We start from the raw sequence: 27,400 nt of genomic DNA, 5'->3' as shown, positions 1-27,400 counted from the left end.
CCAGATGGGGCTGTCATGCAGAACCCCACAATAACCTCTCCATGTGGCCTGGACATACCTATAGCATCGCAGCTGAGCTCCAAAAACAAGCATCCCGAAAGGACCGATGAAACCTGTACGGCCTAAAAAAACAAACAAAAAAAACCTTTTTATATTGAGTTAATTATAGACTAACAGGAAGTTGCAAATATAGTAATAGAGTCCCGTGAACCCATCACTCAGCTTCCCCCAGTAGTGATCTTCTGTAACTGTAGGCCAATATCATAACCAGGAAATTAACAATACAATTAACTAGGCTGTGAACTTACTCCATTTTACCAGTTATTATATGCCCTCATTTGTGCATGTGTGTTCTGTGCAATTCGATTTCACGTTAAGATGCATGTAATTGCCACCACAATCAACATACAAAACTGTTCCATCCAGGGACTCCCTTGTGCTATTTCTTTATAGTCACGCCCACTCCTCCCTACCCTGATACCTGTCCCTTGGCAACAGCACACCTGTTCTTCAACTCTATAGTTTTATCATTTCAAGAATGTTACATAAATGGAATCGCACAGTACATAACCTTTTAAGATTGGCTTTTTTTCACTACACATAATGCCCTTCAGATCCATCCACTTGTGCATGTATCAATTGTTAGTTCCTTGTGTTGCTGTGTAATGGTCCACATATGCCTTTTAAGACCTAGTCTTCAAAGTCACATAGTTTTACTTCTATGATAATTAGAGACCTGTCCAGATTCAAGGGGATAAATCTGCCCCCTACCTTGATAAAAGTGGAGTCAATATCCCCTTATAAGAAGAGCATGAGGGGGCTTCCCTGGTGGCGCAGTGGTTAAGAATCCACCTGCCAAAGCAGGGGACACAGGTTTGAGCCCTGGTCCGGGAAGATCCCACATGCCACGGAGCAACTAAGCCCGTGCGCTACAACTACTGAGCCTGCGCTCTAGAGTCCGTGAGCCACAACTACTGAGCCCGCGTGCCACAACTACTGAAGCCTGTGCACCTAGAGCCGGTGCTCCGCAACAAGAGAAGCCACTGCAATGAGAAGCCTGTGCACCGCAATGAAGAGTTGCCCCCGCTCTCCGCAACTAGAGAAAGCCTGGGCACAGCAACAAGACCCAACACAGCCAAAAATAAATAAACAAATAAATTTATGAGGAAAAAAAAAAAAAAGAAGAAGAAGAGCAAGAGGAACAGGAGGACTGTGTGTCCATCTGGGAAAATGTAACCTGCCACAGATGGTAAGTGGCAAAGATGGGATTCAAACCCAGGTAGTTTGACTCCAGGTCCCATATTTTTAGGGTGACAACATGGCCATTCTTGCCGCAACAAAGGGAATGAAATCATTACAAACTTAATTGAAGAACAGGCTGATAAGCATATTTTAAATATGCAACATTCGTTATATTTAAAGAATTCGGAGACAATTAGGAAAGGCTTAGCAACATTAGAATCCTATATGTTCGCTGAAAAAAAAATGATGATAAGAAACACTTAGGTAAGCATCCTGGAAGTAAAAAGACATATATTATAATTCCTTTTTCACTTTACAGAACTTCTGATCTCTTAGCTTTCTGTTGACTGGAAATACTCCATGAATGTTTACTACTTAGGAAGATCTCTAACTGACGTTGGAACCTAAACAGCCCTATCTTAGAGGTAGATTGTCCAGAATACTTTTCTGAGAGGAAAGAATTCTGGAACCACAGCACAGTTACTGCCCCAAATAAGTTAATCTTCTGTCCTCTCTAGGACTATCACTAGCCCATAGGCACCTTTGAGTGAATTAGAAGACACCCCTTCCTCTGGGCAGATGCAGCCTGGCACCAACTCTCATAGCTTAGCCTTTGTTGATGTGAGATAATAGAAAATGTATATATTCATCTCTGCTCCCAGTTCCTAGCACAGAGCTCCTAAAACCCTTGTAATTTTCTAAATAGATACACCAGGAGCATCTTTTATTCTAATATGGGTCTTTGACCCTGCATCCTGACACGAAGCTCCTAAATCCCTTGGAATTTCCTGGATAATAGGAATGTATTTTGTTCTAATGAGGTGACTCTTGGTGGGCTTCTGGATGGGACTGGTCATCAGAAAGACCAAGCCATGATTAGAAGCTTGAAACTTTCACCTCCACCCACCCACCCAGTTCTCTGAAGAGGGGCTGGAAATTCAGTTAATGTTCGATCATGCCTATGTGATGAAACTTCCATAAAAATCCCCAGTTGGCACTTTTATGCTCTGAATAAACATAGCAATCAGTTGAGCTCTACCTCCTGCCCTGCAGTGGTAAAGGGTAAACCTAGGATGATAATTCAAATCTCTGTTATTCCAGGGTTTGGGTTCATCTCTAAGCTGCATCCATTTCTCTCTCCAAAAGACAAATAAAAGTACTCTCATTTTTATGGCTAAGTAATATTCCATTGTATATATGTACCACATGTTCTTCATCCATTCCTCTGTTGATGGACATTCATGTTGCTTCCATGTCTTGGCAATTGTAAATAGTGCTGCAGTGAACATTGGGTTGCATGTATCAATATCTTTTCCAATTAGGGTCTTCTCTGGATATATCCCATTTGCAGCAACATGGATTGACCTAGAGATGATCATACTAAATGAAGTAAGTCAGACAGAGAAACACAAATATCATATGATATTGTTTATATGTGGAATCTAAAAAAATGATACAAATGAACTTATTTACAAAACAGAAAGACCCAGAGACTTCAATAACAAATTTATGGTCACCAAAGGGGAAAGGTGGCAGGAGAGGGATAAATTAGGAGTTTGGGGATTAACATACACACACTACTATATATAAAATAGATAATCAACAAGGACCTACTATATAGCACAGGAAACTCTACTCAATAATCTTTAATAACCTATATGGGAAAAGAATCTGAAAAGAATGGATATATGTATAACTGAATCACTTTGCTGTACACCTGAAACAAACACAACATTGTAAATCAACTATACTTTAACATAAAAAAAATTAAATTTAAGAAAGTACTCTTAAAAACAATCTACAGAACCTACCAACTTTTCACTCATTCCTTGGAAGGAATGAGACTAAGCTCTGTTCAAATATGGTAACAAAAAAGTTGGATTTAATCAAGCAGATAAATCAGAGAAAGTAAGGAATTAGAAGTGAAAAGGAAAGTTAGAGAAAAAAGCCTTTCACTGATTTTTTTGGATTTCCCCTCAGATTGTCACTTGTATACTACTATGTTATACTGATTACAATAGTGGGTTCATTTATTCCAAATCCCGAGGTGAAGAGTTTACAATACAGTATTTGTCATCTTTGTCATCTTTCTGAATGACGTTGTTTATAGAACCCCCTTTCAGAGCATTTCTCAGCATAGTACATGCCTTTAGAATGTAGCGTAAATTCTAAAAGAAATTGAGGAGGCAGGAATAGACTGGGATAGGACTCCTCATTATATAGAAAGACTTGTTTAAGCAACTATCGTCACTCAAAACCTAGAGCCCCTGTCCAGTCATTTACTCTAGCAAATCCCATGCTGAAGAACATTCTCAGCACTGGCAGGGTGTCTGGGCACCCAGTCCCCCACTCCACCAAGCTAGATAAGGCTACAGCAACACTCCCAATCACCCCTGAGTTACGGTGAGTAGATGCAGAGTCCCTGGGCCCTCCTGGACCTTGGGTGCTACCAGGCTAAGAGCAGCCAGAAGTAAACATGGCCAGGCAATCACAGAGGTTTCTTTTATGCTGAGGTGAATGCTAAAGAGGAACAGCTTCAATAACAGCTCTGTTTGACACCCATATGACATTCCTGGCCTGACCCCGTGAGTCTGTGGCATCACCACTTCTATACATCCAGAGCCGCCATTTAAAAATGTCCCAGTCTTGATGGTGTGCCAGTGGCATACAGCTGGGTGTCCACAGATGTCCTCAAACTTTTTTTTTTTTTTTGCGGTACACGGGCCTCTCACTGTTGTGGCCTCTCCCGTTGCGGAGCACAGGCTCCGGACGCGCAGGCTCAGCAGCCATGGCTCACGGGCCCAGCCGCTCCACGGCACGTGGGATCTTCCCGGACCGGGGCACGAACCCACGTCCCCTGCATCGGCAGGCAGACTCTCAACCACTGCGCCACCAGGGAAGCCCTTTTTTTCTTTTCTTAATTAATTTTTATTGGAGTATAGTTGCTTTACAGATGTCCTCAAACTTTGTAAAAGTGCCATTTCCAAACATATTTCTCTATTAGTGCCTTTATCTTATCCTCAAGAATAGGAGGTTATCTTTGAATTCTGCAGAGAACCAAACAGTGCTTGTTATGAGGTAGCAAGTTTTGGCTGATTTACAACCCCGGTAGAACAAATTCTATATCTAATCATGGCTGGGCATGATTGCCTCCCCACCACCTTGCATATCCTTCCTTTAGAATAATTTTTGTATCTTCCGAGCTAACATCTGACAACTTTAAAACTAAGGAACATCTTCTTTGCATTATCTAAAACAAGATTGGCAATCTTTACCTTTGGTGTCCAAATTGGCCCATTGATTTAGGACACAGGTCATCAAAAACAGTCACATTGGGCTTCCCTGGTGGCGCAGTGGTTGAGAGTCTGCCTGCTAGTGCAGGGGACACGGGTTCGAGCCCTGGTCTGGGAGGATCCCACATGCCGCGGAGCAACTAGGCCCATGAGCCACAACTACTGAGCCTGCACGTCTGGAGCCTGTGCTCCGCAACAAGAGAGGCCACAATAGTGAGAGGCCCGCACACCGCAAAGAAGAGAGGCCCCCGCTTGCTGCAACTAGAGAAAGCCCTTGCACAGAAATGAAGACCCAACACAGCAAAAATAAATGAATAAATTACTAAACTCCTACCCCCAACATCTTCTAAAAAAAGTCACATTCTCTCTAGAAACTACTATCAAAATCTAGGGCATATGTGAGAATATCACCGGGTGTGGGTCATGCTACCTTGAGAGAAGCAGGGAAAGAGCTATAAAGAGAACCCAGAAACAAGGAAATGAACAATGGATAAGAGGGAGAGAGATTTTCACCTTTTCCTCTCCTCCACCCCTGCTCTTGGCTCTACTAGGTTAGGGAGTCTTCTGTTGCCAGATTTAATAAATAAAAATACAGTCTGTCTAGTTAAATTTCAGATAAATGATGAATAATTTTATAGTATAAGTATAACCCTGTGGAATATTTGGGACATACTTATGCTAAACAAAATTATTTACTCTAACTGAAATTCACATTTGACTGGAGCAAACTGTACTATGGTGAGAACAGCAAAGATTTTGAAACAAGGCGAACATAGATTTGAATCCTGCAAAATTGCTTATTATTCGTGAGCCTCTGGCCATGTCATGTAGCTACTTTGAGGCTCAGTCTCCACATCTTCAGATGAAGAAATGACATTACTTCATAGAGTGGTCATGGGGATCAGAAATAAGCAAATGCTGCAGCTAGCGAGTGCTCAGCAAGATGTGTCCTCTGGTTACTCCTCTTAAATTGTTGTTATACTTTCTGCTTCATTCTTCTTTCTACTTCTGATCTAAAATACATCTAAAATCCAAATATTTTTACAGCCTTCTTCTCCCCCCACCCATTACCACTCCACTTCATGTAATATGGAGAACACATATTAATTTTCCACAGCTTTTTCCCCCGCTACAGATAATTTATTGTCATAGGAGCCATAAAGTGTCCTAAAACTATGGCATTTTCATTTTCAGCAACATGGATGGGCCCAGAGATGATCATACTAAGTGAAGTAAGTCAGACAGAGAAAGACAAATACCATATGATATCACTTACATGTGGAATCTAAAATATGACACAAATGAACTTATCTACGAAACAGACTCACAGACATAGAGAACGACTTGTGGTTCCCAAGGGGGAGGGAGGTGGGGGAGGGAAGGAGTGGGATTTCGGGGTTAGCAGATGCAAACTCTTATATACGGAATGGATAAGCAACAAGGTCCTATAGGGAACTATATTCAGTATCCTGGGATAAACCATAATGGAAAAGAATATGAAAAATAATGTATATTTATGTGTAACAGAATCTCTTTGCTGTACAGCAGAAATGAACACAACATTGTAAATCGACTGTACATCAATAAAATAAACTAAAAAAAAAAGATAACTATGTCATTTTAATTCCCCGGCTCAAGATAGGCCTGGAGGGTCCTGCAAAGTTGAGAGCTGGGACTATTGCAGGGACAAGAGAGCACAGTGTGATTAGAGGGGGTTACAGCACAGAATACCAGCTATCAGTGTTATTCCTTAACCACTGAACAATAAACGAAGCTATTCACTGGAGAGAAGCTAAGAGTTTAGTAGGTCTCTCTTCCTACGTAAGCTCTGGAAAAGCCAAAGGGAATGATTTTTAGGGTTAAAAAATGGTTTTGGCTTCTCCCCCCTGAGTCGTTTAGGAGGAGAGACAGGGTTGCAATCCAGATCAGATAATTACAACTGACCTACTGACAGCTGTAACCACACTTAGAACACAAACTGCTGCTGAGGGGAGGAAATGTGCTTGGAAAGTTTTATTAATAAAGCATAGCATTATGAAAGAAACCTCACAGACATGAAAAGAAATGCTTACTTCAGAAACCACAAGCGTACAAATCCTGTCCTCCATCACCTACTGGAGCAGACTCTACAACCCAGGAATTGAAGGACTGCTTTCAATAGCTGAGGGGTCCAACGTACTCTGGAAAATTTGCCAAAATCTCTCTTTGTCTGCTCACACAAAATCCTGGTGATGCCCCATCATACAGGGAGACTCAGCTGACAGCGAGAGTGATGACTCCACACAATGTTAGGGGGAAAGTAAATGGACACAGCCATTCTATCAGCTTCTGTCAATATTTAAATGCACCCGTCCCTTAATTCAACAATTCCACTCTGAAAGATCTCTCTTAAGGACATGCTTATTCACAAAGTTAAATATGTATTTTTAGAAAACTGTCTCTGCGAAATTGCTTATTGTAGCAAACAATTAGAAATATCCCAAATGTCTCTCAATAGAGGAACAATTGAATGTACGACAGTGTAGTTTTACTGTGAAATATACACCGCAGTTAAAAAGAATGAGATATGTTTATATATCCTAATAAAGAGAGCTTTCTAAGACATATTTTAAGAAGGTGGGAGAACTGCAAAAAATATCAGTATAATCCAATTATATTAAAATAAACAAGTGTTTCTGTATTTACCTGCGTATGTAAATGCTTAGTGTAGTGTCTTGAGTGATGTGATAGCACTGACACTAGAGAAAAAAGATTACTGGGGCAAATGGAGGGACGTCCCCACACATTGATTCAGTATACCTCTGTACCATTTGAGTTTTTAACAAGGTGTATTTGAGAATTAGTTGTATCATTTTAACTACTCACTCTTAAAAAGAAACGTAAAAAAATTAAATTCAAAAAAAAAAAAAAAAAAAAATTAAATTCACTACTTTGAATATTCTCCCCAAATCTTATTTACTTACCTAAAAGCTCTACTTTTTGAAACGAATCACAGAGAAAATCTAAATTGTGTACCTGCGGCAAACGCACATGTATCTAGGATTTCCTGAGCATATTCGCCCAGGATTCTGACATTTAATTGCTCCAGAGGTGGAGGAGACTCAGAGAAAGAATTCACACCCTGGATCAAGTAAAAAATATTCAGGCTTTGCTCAAGGATTCTTCAGAACCATCCAAAAAGAGGAGAGGGGTCGTTTGTGAGTACACATGGATAATCACGAGGGTCCTCAGATTGCCCTCAAACACAGGGAATTATAACAAAGTCGTAGAGGAAGAAGGCTATTTAAAACACTAACCAGGGCTTCCCTGGTGGTGCAGTGGTTGAGAGTCCGCCTGCCGATGCAGGGGACACGGGTTCATGCCCCGGTCCGGGAAGATCCCACATGCCGTGGAGTGGCTAGGCCCGTGAGCCATGGCCGCTTGGACCTGCACGTCTGTTGCTCCACAACGGGAGAGGCCACAACGGTGAGAGGCCCGCGTACCGTGAAAAAAAAAAAAAAAAAGTCTCCCTCGGATTAAAGGTTAGTGTAACTGCAATAATGGAGCATTACCTAGGATGTTCCTAGGTCTTTCACATGTCAGTGTTTCCCAACCTCATCTGCATATTGGAACCCCTGGAGAAACGTAAAGAATATGGATGGCTGAATTCTACTCTCAAAGATTCTGAGTTAATTGTTCTGGGGAGTTTTAGAGGCGCCTCAGGTGATTCTAAAGTACAGCCAATGTTGAGAACCACTGATGCGAATAGAATCTTGGTCTAATTCTCCAATCCCTGGTCCTCCAGACTTGCCCAGATATGCTCAGACTTGTCAAAATCCTAGGGTGAGCATAGTCATAGCTTTGTTACCCTTCAATGTCTGGTCTCTTGTGTTCACAGAGAGGATTACTAAAACTCATCTTATTTATTTATTTATTTGGCTGCACTGGGTCTTAGTTGCGGCACGTTGGAGCTTCGTTGCGGCATGTGGGATCTGTAGTTGTGGCATGCGAACACTTCTTAGTGGAGGCATGCGGACTCTTAGTTGCAGCGTGTAGGATCTTGTTCCCTAACCCAGGCCCCCTGCTTTGGGAGCGCGGTGCCTTAGCCACTGGACCACCAGGGAAGTCCCTTTTCTTTTTTTTTTTCATGTAAAACCTGTGAGCTATGCTCACATATGCTGGCTTACCATACACTATCTATATGTGCACGCAGGGTTTTTTTCCCCTACCAAATGCAAATGCTAAAAACACTACCATCTGGTCAACCCCTGCTGACCCCTAATTGTTCAACCAATAAGGGCAAGAACACTCTTAAAAATGAGAGCAGAGATTTTATCTGTTAAATGTGTTCGGAGTTCTCATTACCTTCAGAACATAAAACAATTTCCCATTCCAGATAATGTTTAGTGAATGCATGATAAGCACAAAGAGTTATTATGCATCTTATTTGAGAAGCACAAAGATATTGATAGAAAACATGATGTTTACACTGTAGGAGCTTACCACTGAAATAAGGAGATTCAACATAAACCACTAAGAGAGTACTTTTAAAGAGCAAAGGATGAATAAATACAATTAAGATGCAAACACTACGATATTAATGACTACCATCTGTGAAAGACCTGTAAGTGTCTCAGGTCAAAATATTTTTTATATATAGAAAGATTTTCTAATGTTTGGAACAACCTGTGAGGTAGATTCTCCCTGTGCTTTAAAGAACAGAGAAATAAAGTGCAGAAGTTAAGTAACTTACCCCAAATCAGAGTTACTATTCCATTATCATACTATGTAGTAGTATTATTCTTCAGTAATTTAAATATACATTTTGATGAAGACAAAAACTTCATACCAACATTCTGTGAAAATGTAATTCCATTTCCACGGTATCAAGTCAATATATTACATGCAGCTATCATGACTATTTTAGGAATTTTAGAAAGTTTAAAAGAAGACATTAAAATGTCTAGTGAAGATGCAGTGCTTGGGAAGTCAGAGCTGATAAAATGACTTCCCCCAGCAAACCATCCCCCTGTCCATCCGTGGTTTCCTTATGTATAAAACATGGATACTATTTTTACACCTGCCTCAAGGACATGCCATGAGAACAGAGAATTTCCTCACTGAGGTGTAAGAGTGGTTTTGTTTTGATTTTAATGTCCTGAGATGAAGAAGTTTGAGAGGTGGGTTTTCTCCCAAAGCTAAAGCAACCAACGTGGAGGGTCTCACATTTTCCTGGGTTCTTCCAAGGCTGAATGTGTCCTCCATGGGGGTTGCGAGGAGGGGGCAGCAGCCTGGCCCCAGCCAGAGGCCACCCTCCGTGCCCGGCAGGTGGTCCTGGCATTGTGGCAGGACAGGCACACTGCTAGCATTGCCTTCACCAATGAGTCTTTTTTTTTTTTAGAAGTAAAGAATATCTGGGCTTTTAAAAATTATTATTTATTTTATCTATTTATTTTTGGCTGTGTTGGGTCTTTGTTGCTGTGCACGGGCTTTCTCTAGTTGCAGCGAGCAGGGGCTACTCTTCACTGCAGTGCCTGGGCTTCTCATTGTGGTGGCTTCTCTTGTTGCAGAGCACGGGCTCTAGGCACGTGAGCTTCAGTAGTTGTGGCACAAGGGCTCAGTAGTTGTGGCTCACAGGCTTAGTTGCTTCGCGGCATGTGGAATCATCCTGGGCCAGGGATCGAACGTGTGTCCCGTGCATTGGCAGGCAGATTCTTAACCACTGCGCCACCAGGGAAGTCCCACCAATGAGTCTTGGCAACAAGCAGACCCTGACGGACCGCTGAGCACCCGAACCTTCTCTCGTCTCCAAGGACCAGAGCCGGGGAGGGAAACACTGAAGTTGACAAGCACTTGGCTGAGTTGGACAAGCTTCAGCAACCTCAGCTGGGGGGGCGGGGAATGGAGGTGGGTGTGGGTGTAGGGTTGACGGGAGGGGGAGGGCAGGGGTGAAGAAGCCTAGCAAGGTCAAGGCTAAAGTCTCCAGGAGTTGCCCTGAGGAAGGAGCATCTCCTGAGAAGGAAATTGTGGAAAACGTAATGAAGGAGACATTACCAACATGGAATCAATAACCTGAAAAATAACTTTTAGTTTATTCTAATACTTTATTTATAATTTCAAATAAATTGTAAACAACTACACTAGAGGAAAGACAATTTTCTTTCCAATCTCTCTATAGAAAATAATTATTACAAAATCTTTGTCACATCAAGAGGTAATCAAAGAATATGCAAGAAAAAAATATTTTAGGGTATGTTGGTGAGCTAATAAAGATAATACTGAGTTTTTTTCTTTATTTTTAATGTTTGTGGTATTTGTTAGCTCTTTCAAATGTGTAACTTGTGGTGATTAATAGTTCTAAATAAACATTCAATCTTGTATTCACATTTTTGCATTCCTTGTCTTAAAGAGCGTCCCCAAGTTGTATAAACTTCAGGCTCACAAAACCTGGAACGTCTGAGTACAATATAAATTCAATGTGGAGTGAACAACTAGTCTATAAAAATCCAAATCTAGAGTGTTACTGTCACTGATAGAACACCTGAGATATCAGGTAGATGAGAGACTTGGACGGTGGAGAGGGGTGGAAAAGAGAGTTAAGTGGTAACGATAACAGACACCCAGGACTAGATGGGGCAGAGTGACAGTCTGCCCCTGTCCAAGGGCATAGAGGACACTCACTCACAGGCCACGGTTAGGAGTTTAGATCTTACTCTAAGAGCAATGGGAAATCATCAGCAAGCTTTAAGCAAGGGAGGAAGCAAGTGTGTATGCAGGGAGACCACTTAGCAGGAGAGAAATGGTGACAGTTGTTCAGGATTTCCCCTGCCCCATGTCTATGGTCACCAAGTAGAATCAGCCTACCTGTGAGGAGCCCGAGGTTCACTGGCTCCCCCAGAAATCCTCGCTTGGTCAGTTGACTCCTGAGTCTGCAGCCGAGCACTACAAAAACCCCTGGGGGAGGTGGACGGCTCGCATGCTCTCAGCTTTCCATGAATCATTTAGATGGGAAATTGAAGCCTGCTCAGATAAAAAAGATCTGTGAACTTCAGGTCGGGATCATACTCCTGTCCCAAATGTATGACATTTTCTCCCCCTTCAGGGAGTGTGGGTGTATTTAAAAAACAAACTATTTTCATTCAGTCACCGTTTCCTAGCAACCAAAAAAAAAGCATCTATTTTCCGGATGCCTGTGAGCCCCAGCCCAGCGGATGCTCAAGCACGCCTCCAGAAGCACGGAGAGAACAGAAGCATTGGGATCACTCGGTTGGTGAGAGATTCTGAAAGGGGAATCTGTTAATAGAACACGGTCTGAAGGACCTGTACCATAGATGCCGGGGTGCAGAGCGGGGACCTGCAGGGAGTGTACAGATTTTCTTCAGGCCATGATATTCCTATAGAAAATGGGGGCTGTGACTTCTGGGGGGGGTTGGTTTCTATGAAACAGCTAATGCATGAGGCAGCTGACATCTTTCCAGCAGCTCTTTTATGTGTATTTCCAGCCAGAGTCTTGTTTTCATTAAAATTCTATAGACAGAAAAGAGGGGCAACTGGCTGAATTCAAATCTAAGCTGAACAGAGTCTGTGCAAATGGTCCTCTTTCAACCAGGCACAGAGACTCAATGTATGGAAATCACTGAACTGGACAGCTGGCAGAAACCTCTTCAATCATTCAGTGCTTTTTTTTACGGAGGAGGAAACACGAAAACACAAAGAGGAAAATGAACTTGTCCAAGGTAGCCTCAACAGGGTCTCCTAACCTCCAGCCTAGTGGGAATGGAAGATGCTCATATTTTAAAAATCTTTATGAGAATTCCCTGGCAGTCCTGTGGTTAGGACTCTGTGCTTTCACTGCTGAGGGTGCGGGTTCATTTACTGGTCAGGGAACTAAGATCCCGCAAGCCGTGTGGTATGGCCGGAAAAAAAAAAAAATCTTTGCATATTATGCCACATTGAGTGGTAAGGGGGAGGAAGAATGGGTCTAAGAGGAAGCTGTCCCAACAACCAAGAGACTCACATTTTATAATTGGTGTTTCTGATATTCAAAGGACTGGCTCAGAATTACAAAACAAGAATAGGTTAGAGCAAACGCTAAATCTTTTGCTTTTTAAAAAGGAATCTTGGGCTTTCCTGGTGGCGCAGTGGTTGAGAGTCCGCCTGCCGATGCAGGGGACACGGGTTCGTGCCCTGGTCCGGGAAGATCCCACATGCCGCAGAGCAGCTGGGCCCGTGAGCCATGGCCACTGAGCCTGCGCATCCGGAGCCTGTGCTCCGCAACGGGAGAGGCCACAACAGTGAGAGGCCCACGTACCGCAAAAAAAAAAAAAAAAAAAAAAAAAAAGTTTCTAAAGTTTTTTTTTCCAACCATTTCAGAGTAGTGATTTAAAAACATGTGCATAATTTCAAAAGTATAGAAGGTAATATAATGAACATCTATGGACTTATCATCCCAGAGACAACAAATGTTAATAATTTTCTTATATGTGTATTAGGGTTCTCCAGAGAAACAGAAACAACAGGACGTGTATATATACATAAAGAGAAAATTAATTTACTGAATAGGCTCATGTGATTGTGGTGGCTTGACCAGTCCAAAATCTGATGGGGTAGGCTGGCAGGACTGAGACTCAAGGAAGAGTTGCAATTCAAGTCTGAAGGCGGTCTGCTGGCAGAATTCCTTCCTGCTCAGGAAAGGTCAGCCTTTGTTCTTTTAAGGCCTTCAGCTAATTGGATGAGGTCCACCCACATAATGGAGAGTAATCTGCTTTACTCAACGTCTACTCATTTAAATGCTGATCTCATCCAGAAAATACCTTCCCAAAAAGAATCAGAATAATGTTGGACCAAATATCTGGGCACAGTGGCCCAGCCAAGTTGACACATAAAATTAAGTAACCATTACAACTTGCTTTAAATCTTTTTTAAGAAACAAAACATTGCAGGTAAAGTTGATATCCCGTTTATACCTCTCCCTGGGCACTCCATTCAATAGTGATGCTTTCTAAAATTAAGTCCTTTTTGTGACTCCAGGCCCCCTTTGACCCCATCACCTGAACTTCAATTTCTGGTTCAATGTGGGGTTGAGAATTGAAGGTATGGCCTCACCTTTGCCATCACCACACGTTCTTACCAGGACCTGCTGGCCATAGGAAGTTGTACCTGGGTTCTATAGAAACCTCCATCGTGAGCCAGGAACCAGGTAGGTTCACGGAGAGTCACTATGTTGAATGCACACAGAACTCAAACATAATCAGATCACAAGCCATCTTTGCTTGGATTTTTCTGTCTAGCTAGTCTCATCCACGATGACATGAGCTGTGTCTGTTTTACTGACACTTGCAAGGTTATGGCAAGAATAAGCAAATGATGAATATTGGAAAAGTGTGGAAGGAATAAGAGGTGTCAGATCAACTCAAGGTACAGTGTGCTGGCCTCCAGACAGCTTTCTGACCTGGAACCTGCTGGATAAGAGGCCTGCACACTCTCGGATCCCTTCCAGAGCCTAGGACTCCATGACTGGTATTAGGAGTGATAGCATCCCTAACTCAAATTCTCTCTGATTTGCTGCTGTAGCTTCTAGGTTCAGAGAGGCTGGGTCTTTCCAAAGGAAAACAGGTGCAGTGTAGCTGCAGATACCTGCTCAGCTGGATAAGCCTTTAATCATGGAAAGAAGGCTACTAAAGAAGGAAATGAGAAAACTCCTGTAAGTCTGATTGAGAATAACTTACATTTACTGCACTGAGCATTTGGTGGGGTTTATGTCATAGATGGTCTGGATATTGGCAGTGGGGTAAAAACCTAAGGAAGAATCTGCTCCTGGGCTATAGGAGAAAGCCGGATGATCTGGCCTCTGTCTCCTGCCCAAGAGGCCTCACATGTGGTGCAAAGCAGGATGCTGAACCTCTCGGGAGGATGTGTCTGCCAGCAGCGTGCACATCCGAGGCATCCCCATTCTAGAGTCTAAGATCTGAGCACACAGTCCCTGCCTATGCTGGGCAGGGTATGCCTTTGAAAGGGCCCGACTGGTAAAAGATAGGAGACATTTCTGGAAAAATGTACCCAAGGGCCCCGCATTTCAATTGCAGACTCTGCTTCTTCTGTTGTCAGGCTTATTGATTAAATAATTTATCTCCATTTTCTGCCCTCCGGACTTTGTTTTAAACACATAAAGAAAACATTAAGTTTTCCCATGGAAATTTTTTTCCTCCTGTGGTAGCTTTTCTTTGACTTGGTACTTTGTTAAGAGGTTGGTGAAAATCACAGACCATATAAAAAGAGGAGAAAAAGGTTATTATGTTCTATTTCATGATTATAGGCACAACAATAATAGCCTTTTATTAGAGATCTTATCATAGTCTCCATTAAATGTCCTTTCTCTGCCTACTAAGGTAATTATCTTTTAACAAGTTCTTTAAGAAATGCTGCAATAGGGGCTTCCCTGGTGGCACAGTGGTTGAGAGTCCGCCTGCCGATGCAGGGGACACGGGTTCGTGCCCTGGTCCGGGAGGATCCCACATGCCGCGGAGCGGCTGGGCCCGTGAGCCATGGCCGCTGAGCCTGCGCCTCCGGAGCCTGTGCTCCACAACGGGAGAGGCCACAACAGTGAGAGGCCCACGAACCGCAAAAAAAAAAAAAAAAAAGAAATGCTGCAATAAACTATGAATTCACACATGTTTACATGTATGTGTTTGGAGGTCAACATAATAAAGAACAAGCCATGATTAGGAATGCCAGTTCCTCTACATATCTCATCCAAAGAAATGGAATTTCAAAACTGATATAAATATAATTTTTTATGTATATATAGTTTAATTTTACCCAAAGAATCTATTTAGGCTACTTTAAATAAAGTGTCTTGGAATTACAAAGCAAAATTTCAAGAATTTTTATCAATCTAGAATAGCTTAATGACTCAGAAGAAGGGCTCTTAGAACCCCAAAGCAAATTTATCCCCAGCATAGGAACTTGCCCAAAGTGTTTGGTAAAGACCTTGACAAACAGAACTGTCCTTATGTAACATTGTGAGATCGACATTGGAGACCCCAGAGTCCTTTTTCCTATATCCATTCCCTCTTCTTGACTTTCCCAGAGTAGTACTCCTTTCTATTCACCTCCCAGGGCCCTTATTCTACCTTCCCCTTATTAAAAGTCTGTTAGGAAAGGATCCGATAAGGATACACTAAAGTGGAATCACTAATATGTTTTTACACATAACTCCTCCTAACGGTATTTGCATTCTAATGGGCAAAAAGCCTTCAGGCAAAAGAACACATCTGTATGGAATATCATATATCTGGAAGTTATCGACTTTGGACATCCTGCCTGAATCTAGCAAGGGCAGCAAGGGAACTTTATTTTAAACAGTGGGTCTCAATCCTTTCGGTTTTGTAATATCTGTTCTGCCTTTGGGGATTTATCATACTCCCTGCTTTCTTAGAAATTCGGTTCTCTGTGAGTTTAATTTTACAATAAATGTGATTTGTTCATGATGGTTTGACACTTTAAACCTGCAAGGTAGCAGAATGGCTGTTTAAATCAAAATGAATATTAACTCAGCTACCAGAGCCATCGGTGACTTCGCTTGTATTTGGTGGAGGAGGGAGGGATGGGGAAGGAATGTTCTTCTGCAGACCATGCTCCCATGTCTTTCCCTCTGGTTCAATCCTGCTCTCTTGCTTTTAAGGGGAGATTATATTGGCATCAGACTTCGGGAAAATGAATTTGACCCAAAAGGAAGAAGGCAACTCACCTTTCTAGATGATATGGTAAAGAAAGGCATGCTGCCACGAGTCACATCTGTGTCATACGTGTATTATGGGGACAGAACGGGGATCTAATATCTATCACAAGCAAGGCTAATCTTGATACCCCCCAGAATGTCCTCTTCCTCATCTTCTCAACCTAGGATTCTCCATGTGGTCTCTTCAACTCATTAAACTGAAAGCAAGAAGAACGAGAAAATTAAAGTCATGAGACTTTGGCTCTTTATTTACTATTAGGAGAGAAAAGATTTAAAAGCAAAACGAGTACAAGATTAAATGGGACAGACATGAGGTTAAAAGCTTGTTGACGAGATTAACTGTCATGTAGTTCTCAAATATAATTTTTTACCATTTATGGAGAAAACCAAATAATTGAATAATCCTAAAATCCTTTTTTATTATATTATACATGTTGAAACTCAGATTCACACTATGTAATCAAAGTTCACGTCACATAAATTAAGGAAGCTATGTAAAGATCTAATCCAAAAGAGATTAGTAAACCCTCAGCTTTTTTATGCTACCCATTTACTATTCTCGCACTAATGAGGAAGAAGAAATCACCTGTCTCTCCCTGCCCCCTCCCCTTCCCTGTCTGATTTCTCTGGAGCTGAGTGAGCAGTTAAGGCTTGGTGTTCTAAACTACTTCTCTGTGCACGTATTAAGTGGAGAAATTAAATTAATTAGATAAGTGCTTCTCAAACTTTAATGAGGTCTTATTACAAGACGGTTTTGATTAAGGGGTTCAGGGGTGGGGCTGGAAATTTGCATTTCTAATGAACAAACAGGTGATGTCAGTGCTGCTGGTCCAGGCATCAATCTTTGTATTAGGCTTCAACAAGTGAGCACGGTCCTTCCTTCCTTCCTTCCTACCTTCCTTCTTCCTTTCCTCCTTTCTTTCCTTCCTTCCTTCTTTCCTCCCTTCCTTCCTTCCTTCGTTCATTCCTTCCTTCTTTTTCTTTTTTTTTTTCTTTCTTTCTTTCTTTCTTGCTTTCTTGCTTTCTCTCCTTCCTTCCTCCCTCCCTCCCTCCCTCCCTTCCTCCCTCGCTCCCTTCCTTCCTTCCTTTTCACTTTGGTTCAGCCCCTGAAAGAAATAATTACATTGTTTACACAATGTTAGAGTTACATAGAACCTTAGAACCCATCTACAAACACAGAAATAAAACTGACCTTCCTTTTACTGGGGCTGGGGGTGGGGAGGAGAAAAGGAATGTTTTGATAGACAAATGGCAAAGACGCTTAGAAATTATCAGGAAAAGGTAGTGGGGAGGATAGGAATGAACATGGAATTGGTCCTCAGCTTTTTACCGCATATAAGACTCTTAGAAAGTCACTTGGTCTACCTCCAGTTCTCTGCTTCCGCTGAACCCTCCTCCTGGGAGGTCCTTCTCCACCTGTAGACATTCTCCTCATGCCCCAAGCCCCAGCTCCACTGACACCTTCCTCTCTGAAGCCTCCCGGGATTCCCCCAACTCCTCAGATGGACACACCACCTCCCCTGCGACCCTGGGCACTCAGTTCTGATGTTCCACAGAATTAGAAATTGTTCTCTGTGTCCCTCTTCCTCTATCTTCCCCTTTTCCTATTTTAAAATTCAAGGAAACTGTGGCCCAGAGAACAGCAATTGCTCACCCAAGGATATGGTACCGTGAGTTGTTGGCAATACCTAGATTTGAACCCAGATTCCCTGATTCCTAGTTTAGTATTCCATGAATCTATCTTTTCATTTCTGGCTCATGCACGCGTGCACACACACACACACACACACACACACACACACACACACTGCTCTACTGTGAGGTGAATGTAATGCCTGAAGAACACTAGTTATTTCTGCCTGAGCATCAGGTTACTGGACACAGCTGGTGATCCTCACCTTTGTGGACATGACAAACGAGTAGAATAGGCTTAGCAATGCCATTGTCATTGTGCCTAGCACGTGCTTCAGCCAATGTCTCAGCCCATTCCTTTGCTGTCTGTGCTTCCTGCTTCCAGGCACACTATGACTTGGCCATCAATGTTGCTCTGCAGTGGCTGGATCACTCAGAAGACTTCACTTGGCTGGAGTGGGAGAAAGTGTAAGTTGAATAGCTTTTTTTCTTTTTCTTTTTTTTTTTAACTGTGAGTAATGACAGAGGAAGTTCACCACAAGGCACTCAGATTTGAAAATACTATGGGGTACGTATCCCCCTCCAACTAGAGACCTGAAGAAACCCTCACAGTTGTCGATTCGAGGAAGTCATATACATGCTTACATATTTTGCATCTCTGTGAGCTGGTTTCTGTCAGATGCACATCTTTCTTGCATAGAACGTTCTGCCTTAGAAATAAAACTGTGCTTTATTGTGTACGTGCCTTGACTTTTTTTTTTTAAAAAAGATCAGTTCTGTGGGTAAGGCTGCAATAGTTTCTTATTGTTTCCTAATAGTTTCCTAAGAACTATTAAACACAACTTCTTAAGCATTTCACCAGATGTGCACCTGAGCTGAGTGGCTTGAATCACCACAGTTTGAATCCTTGCCGGGATTATTGGCATCTCCTCCCATGTGTGCCGAGCAGACCCACTCAGTTAGGAAGAACATGAAACTAATGAGGCCAGGATTGAATCGCTTGTTCTGGAGGCCAGCTGTTTTTTCTGCTCTGTGACTTTAGAACACACACCTGGTGCTGAATGGTTGTATCAGTATTTAGTTGTAATAAGCAGAAAATCCGGTTTAAACGGACTTAAGCAAAAAAATAAATAAATTTTAAAAAGGAGAGAGGGAGGAGAGATTTATTGCTTCCGTATATGGAAAGTCCACGGCTAGGTCCTCATTAGGCATGGCTTAATTCAAAACTCAAACCAGGTCATCAGGCTCTACCTCTTGGCTACTTCCTCTGGATGGACGCTATTCCTAGTTTCAGCCCACTTTATCACGACATTCAGGCCAGGGGAGAATGGACTTTTTAAAAATCACAGAATTGTGTCTCAATGGCTCTGTTTGCTCTGACTTATCTGGGGGTGCTAGCTAATTTAGGCCACAGTGTGTTTTCCATCCTTGGAATCTAGGGGTGTCATCAGCTTCCCTGGAAGCTTACAGACTTACAGGAGGTTAAGGCAGTTACCCCCAAGCAAACTGCCACAAGAAGGGGAAAGGATATAGGCTGGTGAAACCACAATTTTCCACCATAGTGGCCAGTCCGCCAGGATTTGATAGCTGCAGAAATGTGGATAGATGAGGGCAAATTCGTCACACTGTTGGAAGATTCAAAATTCAAAGTGTACACTTTACTGATGTTGGATTAATCATATCCATTTTGTGAATAGCATAGCACACAGCTATTGGTAATTACTTATGATTATTTTCACAACCTTAGCAGGTGTCAAACAAAACAAGAATAAACCCTCCATTCTTATTTATTCATATTCCCCCTTAGGAAAATGCCATTTCGGGGTAGACCCATATATCCAAACCACAGAGAACGAGAAGCAATGATTTTATCGTCTTATGCTGGAATCTTAATGGTAAGGAAAAGAACATTATTTGCATACATGGAGATTTTGTATCTACAATGTGCATTTTCATATTAATGAATATTTATTTTACTTTTTCAACCAATGTTTCTAAATATGCAGAATTTACTAATATTAAATTTTTATTTTTAAAGATTAATAAAAAGACTGACTTCTATATTGTACTGTGAAAACATTTATTTAAGGGGAAAAAATAACACATGGATAATTGGTATTAGGATACTCTGATTTATCCATTTGTTTAGAAGACATTTATTTGGTGCCCACGGTCTCCAGGCATGGTACTGGATATATGGGAGCTATAATAGCTTTGTTTTGTAATAAAAGAAAAGCCATGGTATGATAATACATTTTTGTTACTGTCGTTGTTGTTTAACAGAACAGCATCCCAATTGAGGAAGTCTTTAAAATTTATGGGGCTGATTCTTCTACCAATTCTGGTGCTACCAAGGTAGGCACGACCTGAGACTATCAATATAAGGGATTTTTAGAGAGAATTTCTTTATTTTATGAATTCATAATGTTGCATTTCCAGGCATGAAATAACGGTTTTATATCGTGATGGATAAAACCAGATGTAGCCATATCTTACTTGGGTAATAAATGTAAGATGCTTTCCTTAGGTAGAGGACTATATTCATAATACCAAATGCATTTTATGGAAGGCCAAATAGAGGCAGCCGATAGATCACCAGGCTTAGAGTCTAGATTCTGCCTCTGTCTCTGATTAACAGAATTTCTCACTTACACCTTTCATAATGTGGATCTGGTAAGTCCAAGCGCTCCTCTTGTATGATGTACTATAACTTCTAGCACTAGGACAAGATCTACAACATTCATTCTCATGAGAAATTATCTAGTTTACTGCTGCCACATTTCTCCTGCCCACAAGACTACTTGGAAGTCAGTCTAATAGAAGCACTAACGATCTGGGAGTCCAGAGACCCAGGGTGAGTTCTGACTGGGTCCCTTTCCCTCTTTGAGCTTCCATATACTAATCTTAAAAAAACAAAAACAGAAACGGAGTATTGTGAATGATCTTTACAGTCAGTTCAGGTTTTGCTGTTTATGAATGTATGAACCTTTAGTAAACATTTAACATATGGGCTTCTATTTAGAGGTGAACTACCGATCCCTTTAGATACTTCTAGAAAAGGGAAGAAGAAAGGGCAGATGGGGTGGGGTTGGCAGGGATGTGTAGTGGGAGGGAGTCAGGGAGGGAAGCAGGGAGAACCCACACCCTCACATGAGGACTTCTACTCACACAGCTACTTTCAATGCCCCCCACCAGGATTTGGAAGGGAGGCGAGGTCAGGGGCAGGGCTACGGCCACAGGAATGCCTGCATCCTTTGTTCTCTTACCTGCAGACCATACTGCAGACAGTGGGATCCTATAAAGTAAAAAGTCCACCAGGGCCAGCTTAGGAGTCGAGCATTTCCTCAGAAGTGTTGTAACTGAATCCAATGGCCCTCTCACCTTAATCTGTATGTAAGCTGGCCTGGTCCTGAGACTCAAGTTCCCTTGATTACAGAGGAAATCAGCACCTCCTCTCTGATCACTCTGGTTTCAACTCTATCCATTCATTCATTCATTCACTCATTCATTCATTCAATATAGTTGTAGGTGCAGGGATACAAGGGTGGGTGAGTCAGAAAAGATGACTTTCTCATGGATCTCATATCTCAGAGCTGACATTCTACCTTGGCTGAGGTATAAGCCACACCAGACTCAGTGCTCCTCAGAGACCCAAGCTGTTCGTGGCTTTTAAAGAAATCCCAGCTCTTCTGTGTTCTTACAGAGACAAGCAAACCATGCTGCTTCATTCCTGTTCGTTTTTTCTGCAGCTTTCTCCCTTCCAGGCTGCCCTCTTCTCCCCTTTCCTCAAACCCTCCCCGCCAACACATACATATAAATATCTGAGCCCAAGCTCCTCTGCTTCAGACATTGTGTTTTCTCCCCCTTCATCTTCTGTGCCTGGAAGAGGTCTAGAGCAGGCCGTAGGCACCTCTGGTTGGTTGGTCTCAGCTCAAGTGGCCAGAGAGCAAATACAGAAAACCGTATCCTGGAGGGAATGGCACTGTGAACCCCTCCAGTCTTAGCTGGGTTATCCATCAAGAAGGTTTGCAAACATGGGTGTCAGAGTAGCTCAGATGAGCCAGGTTCATTAAAGGGGCCAGAACAGGAAGCCACACTGTTTAGAGCGGGCTGGCCAGTCTCTATCCATCCATCCGGCCTTTCATTCATTCATTAAAGAGCCTTTATTCAGCACCTTCTCTGTTCTTCACAGTCTCTGTCTTCACAATCAGTTACCAATAACAAAAAGTCCAGATGTACAGGTAGACTACATAATGACCAGTTCTGCAGGGAAATAAATCGTACCCTCAGAGAGGGGGTGTTCTCGAACTGAAGTTCACATGCCTGATGCACAGTGAGACCAAATGACCGAAACAGATTCTAAGTTTGGAGCAGAGCAAAGTTTATTGCAGGGCTGAGCAAAGAGAATGGGGCAGCTTAGGCTCAAAAGACCCGAACTCCCTGATGGGTTTCAGGGAAGACGTTTCTATAGGCAAAATTTGGGGGGAGGGCTGCAGAGTATGTAACCCTCCTCTGATTGGTTGGTGATGAGGTAACTGGGTGGTGTTCTGGGAATCTCAATCATCAGCCTTCTGGTTCCAAACAGTCTGGGGTCCGTGTGCTTGTGCTCAGCCTGAAGTGACCTCCTCCATCTGGGTGGGAGCCTTAGTTCCCATAGAAGAACTCAGAGATACGTATCAGATTGCCATGCACGTCCCCTGAAGAGGAACCAGGACCAGCCCCCATCTCTGCACTACTGCTCTCTCTCTGCGTTCAGTCACTCCTCTAATTGGTAACTGTTTGAATCTGCCCTTTGGAACTCAGGGAATGTCTGATGCTTTTTTTCTACAAACAAAAAATGGGGGACATGGAAAGGCTTTGGTGTCCAGGAGGGCTCCACAGGGTCCTGCTCGGTTTCAGTCCCCCCTTTTCTTTGATACTCCTCAATCTTGAGGGGAACAGGTGTTGGACAAGAAACGGAAGAATGTTTTGGATAGAGAGGTTAATCATAACTCAGCAGAGGATCTCGGTTTTAGGGGGACTGGGTTTCAGGGGCTTTCCTTCAAAGACCTGAGTTTGTTTATTGTTACAGAATATGAGTGTCCTGTACTTGAAAGACCATTTGTGTAAGGGTTAAGTATGAGAATCCTAGAGCCAGGTAGCCTGGGTTCGAATCCCAGCTCTACCAGCTATCAGCAGATTAATCCTGGGCAAGTCTTCTAAGCTCTATCAGCCTTGATTTCATTTGTAAAAACAGGGACCAGAAGATGAGTTTCAGTGGGAAATGAGGTGAGTTGTATCAGTAAAGCCCTTAGTGGTTGGCACACAGTAACCTCAAAATAATAGCTATGGTTAAGATTCTGGTACCCAGGGGGAAGGGGGTGTATCTGATTTCCTCTACATTCCTCTAAATCAGGGCTTCTCAACATTTTGGGTCAGATAATTCTTTGTTGTGTGTGTAGGGGGTGGAGTCGGGGCTGTCCAGTGCATTGTGGGATGTTTAGCAGCATCCCTGGCCTCTACCCATTAGATGCCAATAGCTTCGCACTCCTGCCCTGTGATGTGACAACTAAAAATGTCTTTCAACGTTGCCAAATGTCCACTAAGAGGCAAAATCACAGCTACTTAAGAACCACTTCTCTAAATATTCAAAAATTAAATAGCTCATCAAGCATCCATTGTATTATTAATACATTATAAACCTTGCCTATTTTAGATAACAAATTCTCACAAAGGGTATGAGATGATGTGAGATACAGATATAAGCATCTGAGGATCATCTACCCCTGTGGACCTCACAAACTCCTCACTGACTCAAGGATGCCAGCTCAGGCCTTTCTCTTGTGGCTACACGTCGGCTCTACTCAGGCACCCCCTCCACATCTTAAAGAATTAGCAGGACCTCTTAATGGAAATGGAGCATTTCAAAGATTAAATTTTAAGAGTTATTTTAAAACAGTCCTTTGGGATTTAACATAACTTCAAAAAAATGGTTTTAACTAGGAGGTGTGGTTGTTCAAAAACAAAAAAAGTTATCGACAAAGGTTCCTCTCTAACTGCTTCATGTATATGAATCACTTTTGATTCCTTCGGATAAAACGTCTCCTAAGCAACAGCTAAAATCCTTCCCACTCAAGAGCTTAAAGCGCTGTTGAATACTAATCAGATTATGTAGAATTTCTGGCCTCTGGAATTGGCCACTTTGGTACCACATGGGTACTGTGTGTGGGCTTGATGGCTTTCTTCAGGACTATTTGCTGCCACCTAGTGACAGAAAGGCCTCCTGGCCTCAGAATTGTTCAATTCTGTTAAGCTTCGCGTTCTACTCCCGATAAGGGAGCTGGTTTTGGCTGACAGGGAGCCATTTTTCTGCTGAAGAACATGGACCCATAGGGAAAAAATATTTAACTAAGAACTTCACACAAGTGAGGGTAAAAGGAGCATAAGTGAAGTAAAAGGAGCATAAATCTTCCTTCAACAAATAAAGCAAACAATAAAAATATTCTTCAGCTCCCTTTGACACAGAAAGAGGGGAAAAGGAAAGGGGGGCAGAGAGAGTGAAAACTGGTGTAACACAGAGAGGAAAAAGACCAAGGCAGGTAACTAGAGAACATCAGAATCTCTTCTTTCCACACCCTAGTGTCTGACCATCCATCATTTCACTCTATCCAGACTTACATCCAAAGCAAGCTCTTCAGAGGCCAACAGACTGGTGTCTAGTCCCAGCTCTGTCACTTGCTAGCTGTGTGGTACACTGAAGATCTCAGTAAGTAACTTTGAAGTAAAAAAAGAGCACATGATTAACTCCAGCTTTAGGATTTCAATGTCATCCTACTTGAAAAATAATTTTTCTTGTAAACCACGCAGGAAGCTATATTAATTGCTTGCATGAATCATCAGATTATCAGGAGTCATAGAATATGTGAGCTGGAAGTGACTTTAAAATCCTTGGGTTCTCTCTTCTCCAGTAGACAGGGAAAAGCCTGTCTTTTTTTTTTTTTTCTGGCCATGCCACGCGGCTTGCGGGATCTTAGTTCCCTGGAACCCAGGCCACAGCAGTGAAAGTGCCAAGTCCTAACCACTGGACCACCAGGGAATTCCCTGCAAAAGCCTGTCTTGAGTCTTCTAAGGGTAGAAAATGCATCAGGGATGCCATACGAGCTGGTTCTCTTTCTTACACGTGGCATGTATCACGCTGCAGGGCTGTTATCATAGCCACCCTTGCTCCACACAGATACAAAAACTCCTTGTAATTACTTTCTGTGTTTTAGGGTCATCTTTCTGAATAGATTACGTACTTCTTGAGGTCAGAAGCCATCATTCATGCTTATGTTTAATTCTTTACAATGCTGGATATGACACAAACTCTCAGTGAACATGTTTGCCATTTGAATAAAAGGCTGAGGTCAAATCTAGACGTACCCTGCTGAGGTGGCTATAAGCTGTCCTGTCTATAAAGACAGTACGACTTCATTTATTGTTTAATCCAAATTTTCTGTCCTTTCTGTGTGAGGTGGCGGTTGCCCAGTAACTTGCTAGCACGTTCTCTGGTTTAGTTGATTAAACTTATCACAGTGTGTGGGTACCCTGATTGCCTAATAGTTTATTGGTTTTTTTCTCCTCACTCAGCCCTGGAAAGGCAGGAACCTTGTCTGTCTTACCAACCACAGCTCCTAAAACAGGGCCTGACCCACAGTAGTGCTCACTGGAAACTTGTTGAATGAATGAAAGGTTGAAGGACAGACAGTCCTAACCTTGAGGAAGTTTCCGGTGCAATGCAGCAGACGGCGGGTTATAACTATAGCACACTGGGGGTGTTCTATGTGACGGCATGTTTTGAGTTCACAGAGGAGTGAGTCAATAATTTGGCCTTAGGATGGGATTGGGAGGTGGGGAGACATCGGGGTCAGTTTCTCAGAAAAGGTGATGTCTGAGCCACATCTTAAAGGAAAAGTAGGAGCCTCTAGGCAGAAGAGGAGGAAAAAGCTATTCCAGGTAAAGGAAACCATGTGAAGAGCATCATTGTGTGAAAGAACATTCTAGGCAAAGAACGGCAACAAAAGGCAGCGTGGGAAAGTGCATGACCCATGAAACATGATCCTCAACTGCTAGTAACGTGTCAGGACGGCGGGTTGGGGAAACAGGCCGAGCCCCAACAAGTGCTATAACCAGCAGCTGTGGACAGCACGAAGTGGGTGCAGCTTTTAAAAGTAGAACTGTTTTTTTTTTTCAGGTTCCCAGAGCTCCACCCTTCCATCTCTCCTTGCACCCTTTTGCCATGTTAACAGCACCCAAAGCAGCAGAATATGCCCGCAAACAGAGTAAGCCTGTTTACTTCCATTGCTTAGAAAAATTTAAGTAAAACTAGGAGATGTACTTACAAAGTAAGGTCAAAGTTGTTATGGTAACATCTTTCTGTCTGGTGGAATTTAAAAGAATCGGGAGCATTTATGACTTGATTTCCCTCCATCATTGAAATCAGGGAAGTCATTTCTCAGAAATTTTGGTGATGGAAGCAAAGCACCCTAGAAGGGAAGGATGTAAAACTGAGGTGGACTCATTTTTAAAAATGTTTTTTATATAGACATGATGACTACGTGTGTCTCTAGGTGTCAAGTTAAGAAGGAGAGCAACGAATCAAAATGCCACCAGCAGCTCTACAAAGGAAGCAAATGTCACAGAATGGAAACCATAAAATAATTTATCTTTGGACACACAGCCAAAGAACAAAGTAGGTCTAAAAATGCAAACTGAACCAAACTGATACCAGGTGTTTGGGGAGTACTTTACTTATATTGTGGCTAAAAGTCTAGCCTTTGGGAGTTAGATACTCTGGGTTTGAAACTAAAGCCCGCTGTATAAGATACCAGCTGTATGACTTTGGGCAAGTTGCTTAACCTCTCCTCCTCTGCGAAATGGGAAGAATAATGGTACTTATCTCTTAAGGTCGTTGAAATGATTAACTGATATTATGCATGTTAAGAGATTAGAACAACAAAAAAAAAGAGGGCTTCCCTGGTGGCGCAGTGGTTGAGAGTCTGCCTGCCGATGCAGGGGACACGGGTTCGTGTCCCGCTCCGGAAAGATCCCACATGCCGTGGAGCGGCTGGGCCCGTGAGCCATGGCCGCAGAGCCTGTGCATCGGGAGCCTGTGCTCTGCAACGGGAGAGGCCACAACAGTGAGAGGCCCGTATACAGCAAAAAAAAAAAAAGAGAGATGAGAACAGAGTAAATTCTAAATAAATATTGACCATTATTATCTTTATAGCATTTGAGAAATACTATCCACAGTTAATCAGCTATTATTCTGTTGATTCAAATAAGTGTGTTGAGGAGAGGATTTGTATTAATATCTGTGTCAAATGTTCCTATTCTCGGTCCCTTTCTCACTAATGAAAATTTTATCTTTGCCTGCTTTGCATCTCTGCTGCTTCTGCCCTGCCCATCTAATTCCTTTGACGTTTATGCTTCAGAATTCAGAGAATGGTCAGAGATGGACAGGGCTGGAAAGTAAGGAGAAAGAAAGGAGGGTTCT

At 42.4% G+C, this 27,400-nt stretch overlaps 1 protein-coding gene across 1 annotated transcript; it reads left to right on the top strand.

Annotated features, from left to right (window-relative positions):
- Window positions 1–14,176: 14,176 nt before the first annotated feature.
- On the top strand, window positions 14,177–26,560 carry CUNH2orf80 (chromosome unknown C2orf80 homolog). Its single transcript, XM_024738289.1, has 7 exons — window positions 14,177–14,217; window positions 16,198–16,279; window positions 18,272–18,354; window positions 19,694–19,781; window positions 20,170–20,241; window positions 26,099–26,186; window positions 26,475–26,560. Exons 1-7 carry the CDS (start codon window positions 14,177–14,179, stop codon window positions 26,558–26,560), a joined length of 540 nt encoding a protein of 179 aa, XP_024594057.1.
- Window positions 26,561–27,400: the final 840 nt, after the last annotated feature.

Source organism: Neophocaena asiaeorientalis, unplaced genomic scaffold (assembly GCF_003031525.2).
Source record: "Neophocaena asiaeorientalis asiaeorientalis breed wild unplaced genomic scaffold, Neophocaena_asiaeorientalis_V1.1 scaffold258, whole genome shotgun sequence".
NCBI classification, from domain to species: Eukaryota; Metazoa; Chordata; class Mammalia; order Artiodactyla; family Phocoenidae; genus Neophocaena; species Neophocaena asiaeorientalis.
This window is presented reverse-complemented; position numbering and strand designations above follow the sequence as displayed.

Excerpts from the sequence above, each read along its gene's own strand:
- CUNH2orf80 (XM_024738289.1), top strand. The coding sequence starts at position 14,177 with ATGGAAAGAAGGCTACTAAAGAAGGAAATGAGAAAACTCCT. Across the intron at positions 18,355-19,693 it reads TGGCTGGAGTGGGAGAAAGT|GAAAATGCCATTTCGGGGTA; the intron begins GTAAGTTGAATA and ends ATTCCCCCTTAG. Across the intron at positions 26,187-26,474 it reads AGAATATGCCCGCAAACAGA|GTGTCAAGTTAAGAAGGAGA; the intron begins GTAAGCCTGTTT and ends GTGTGTCTCTAG.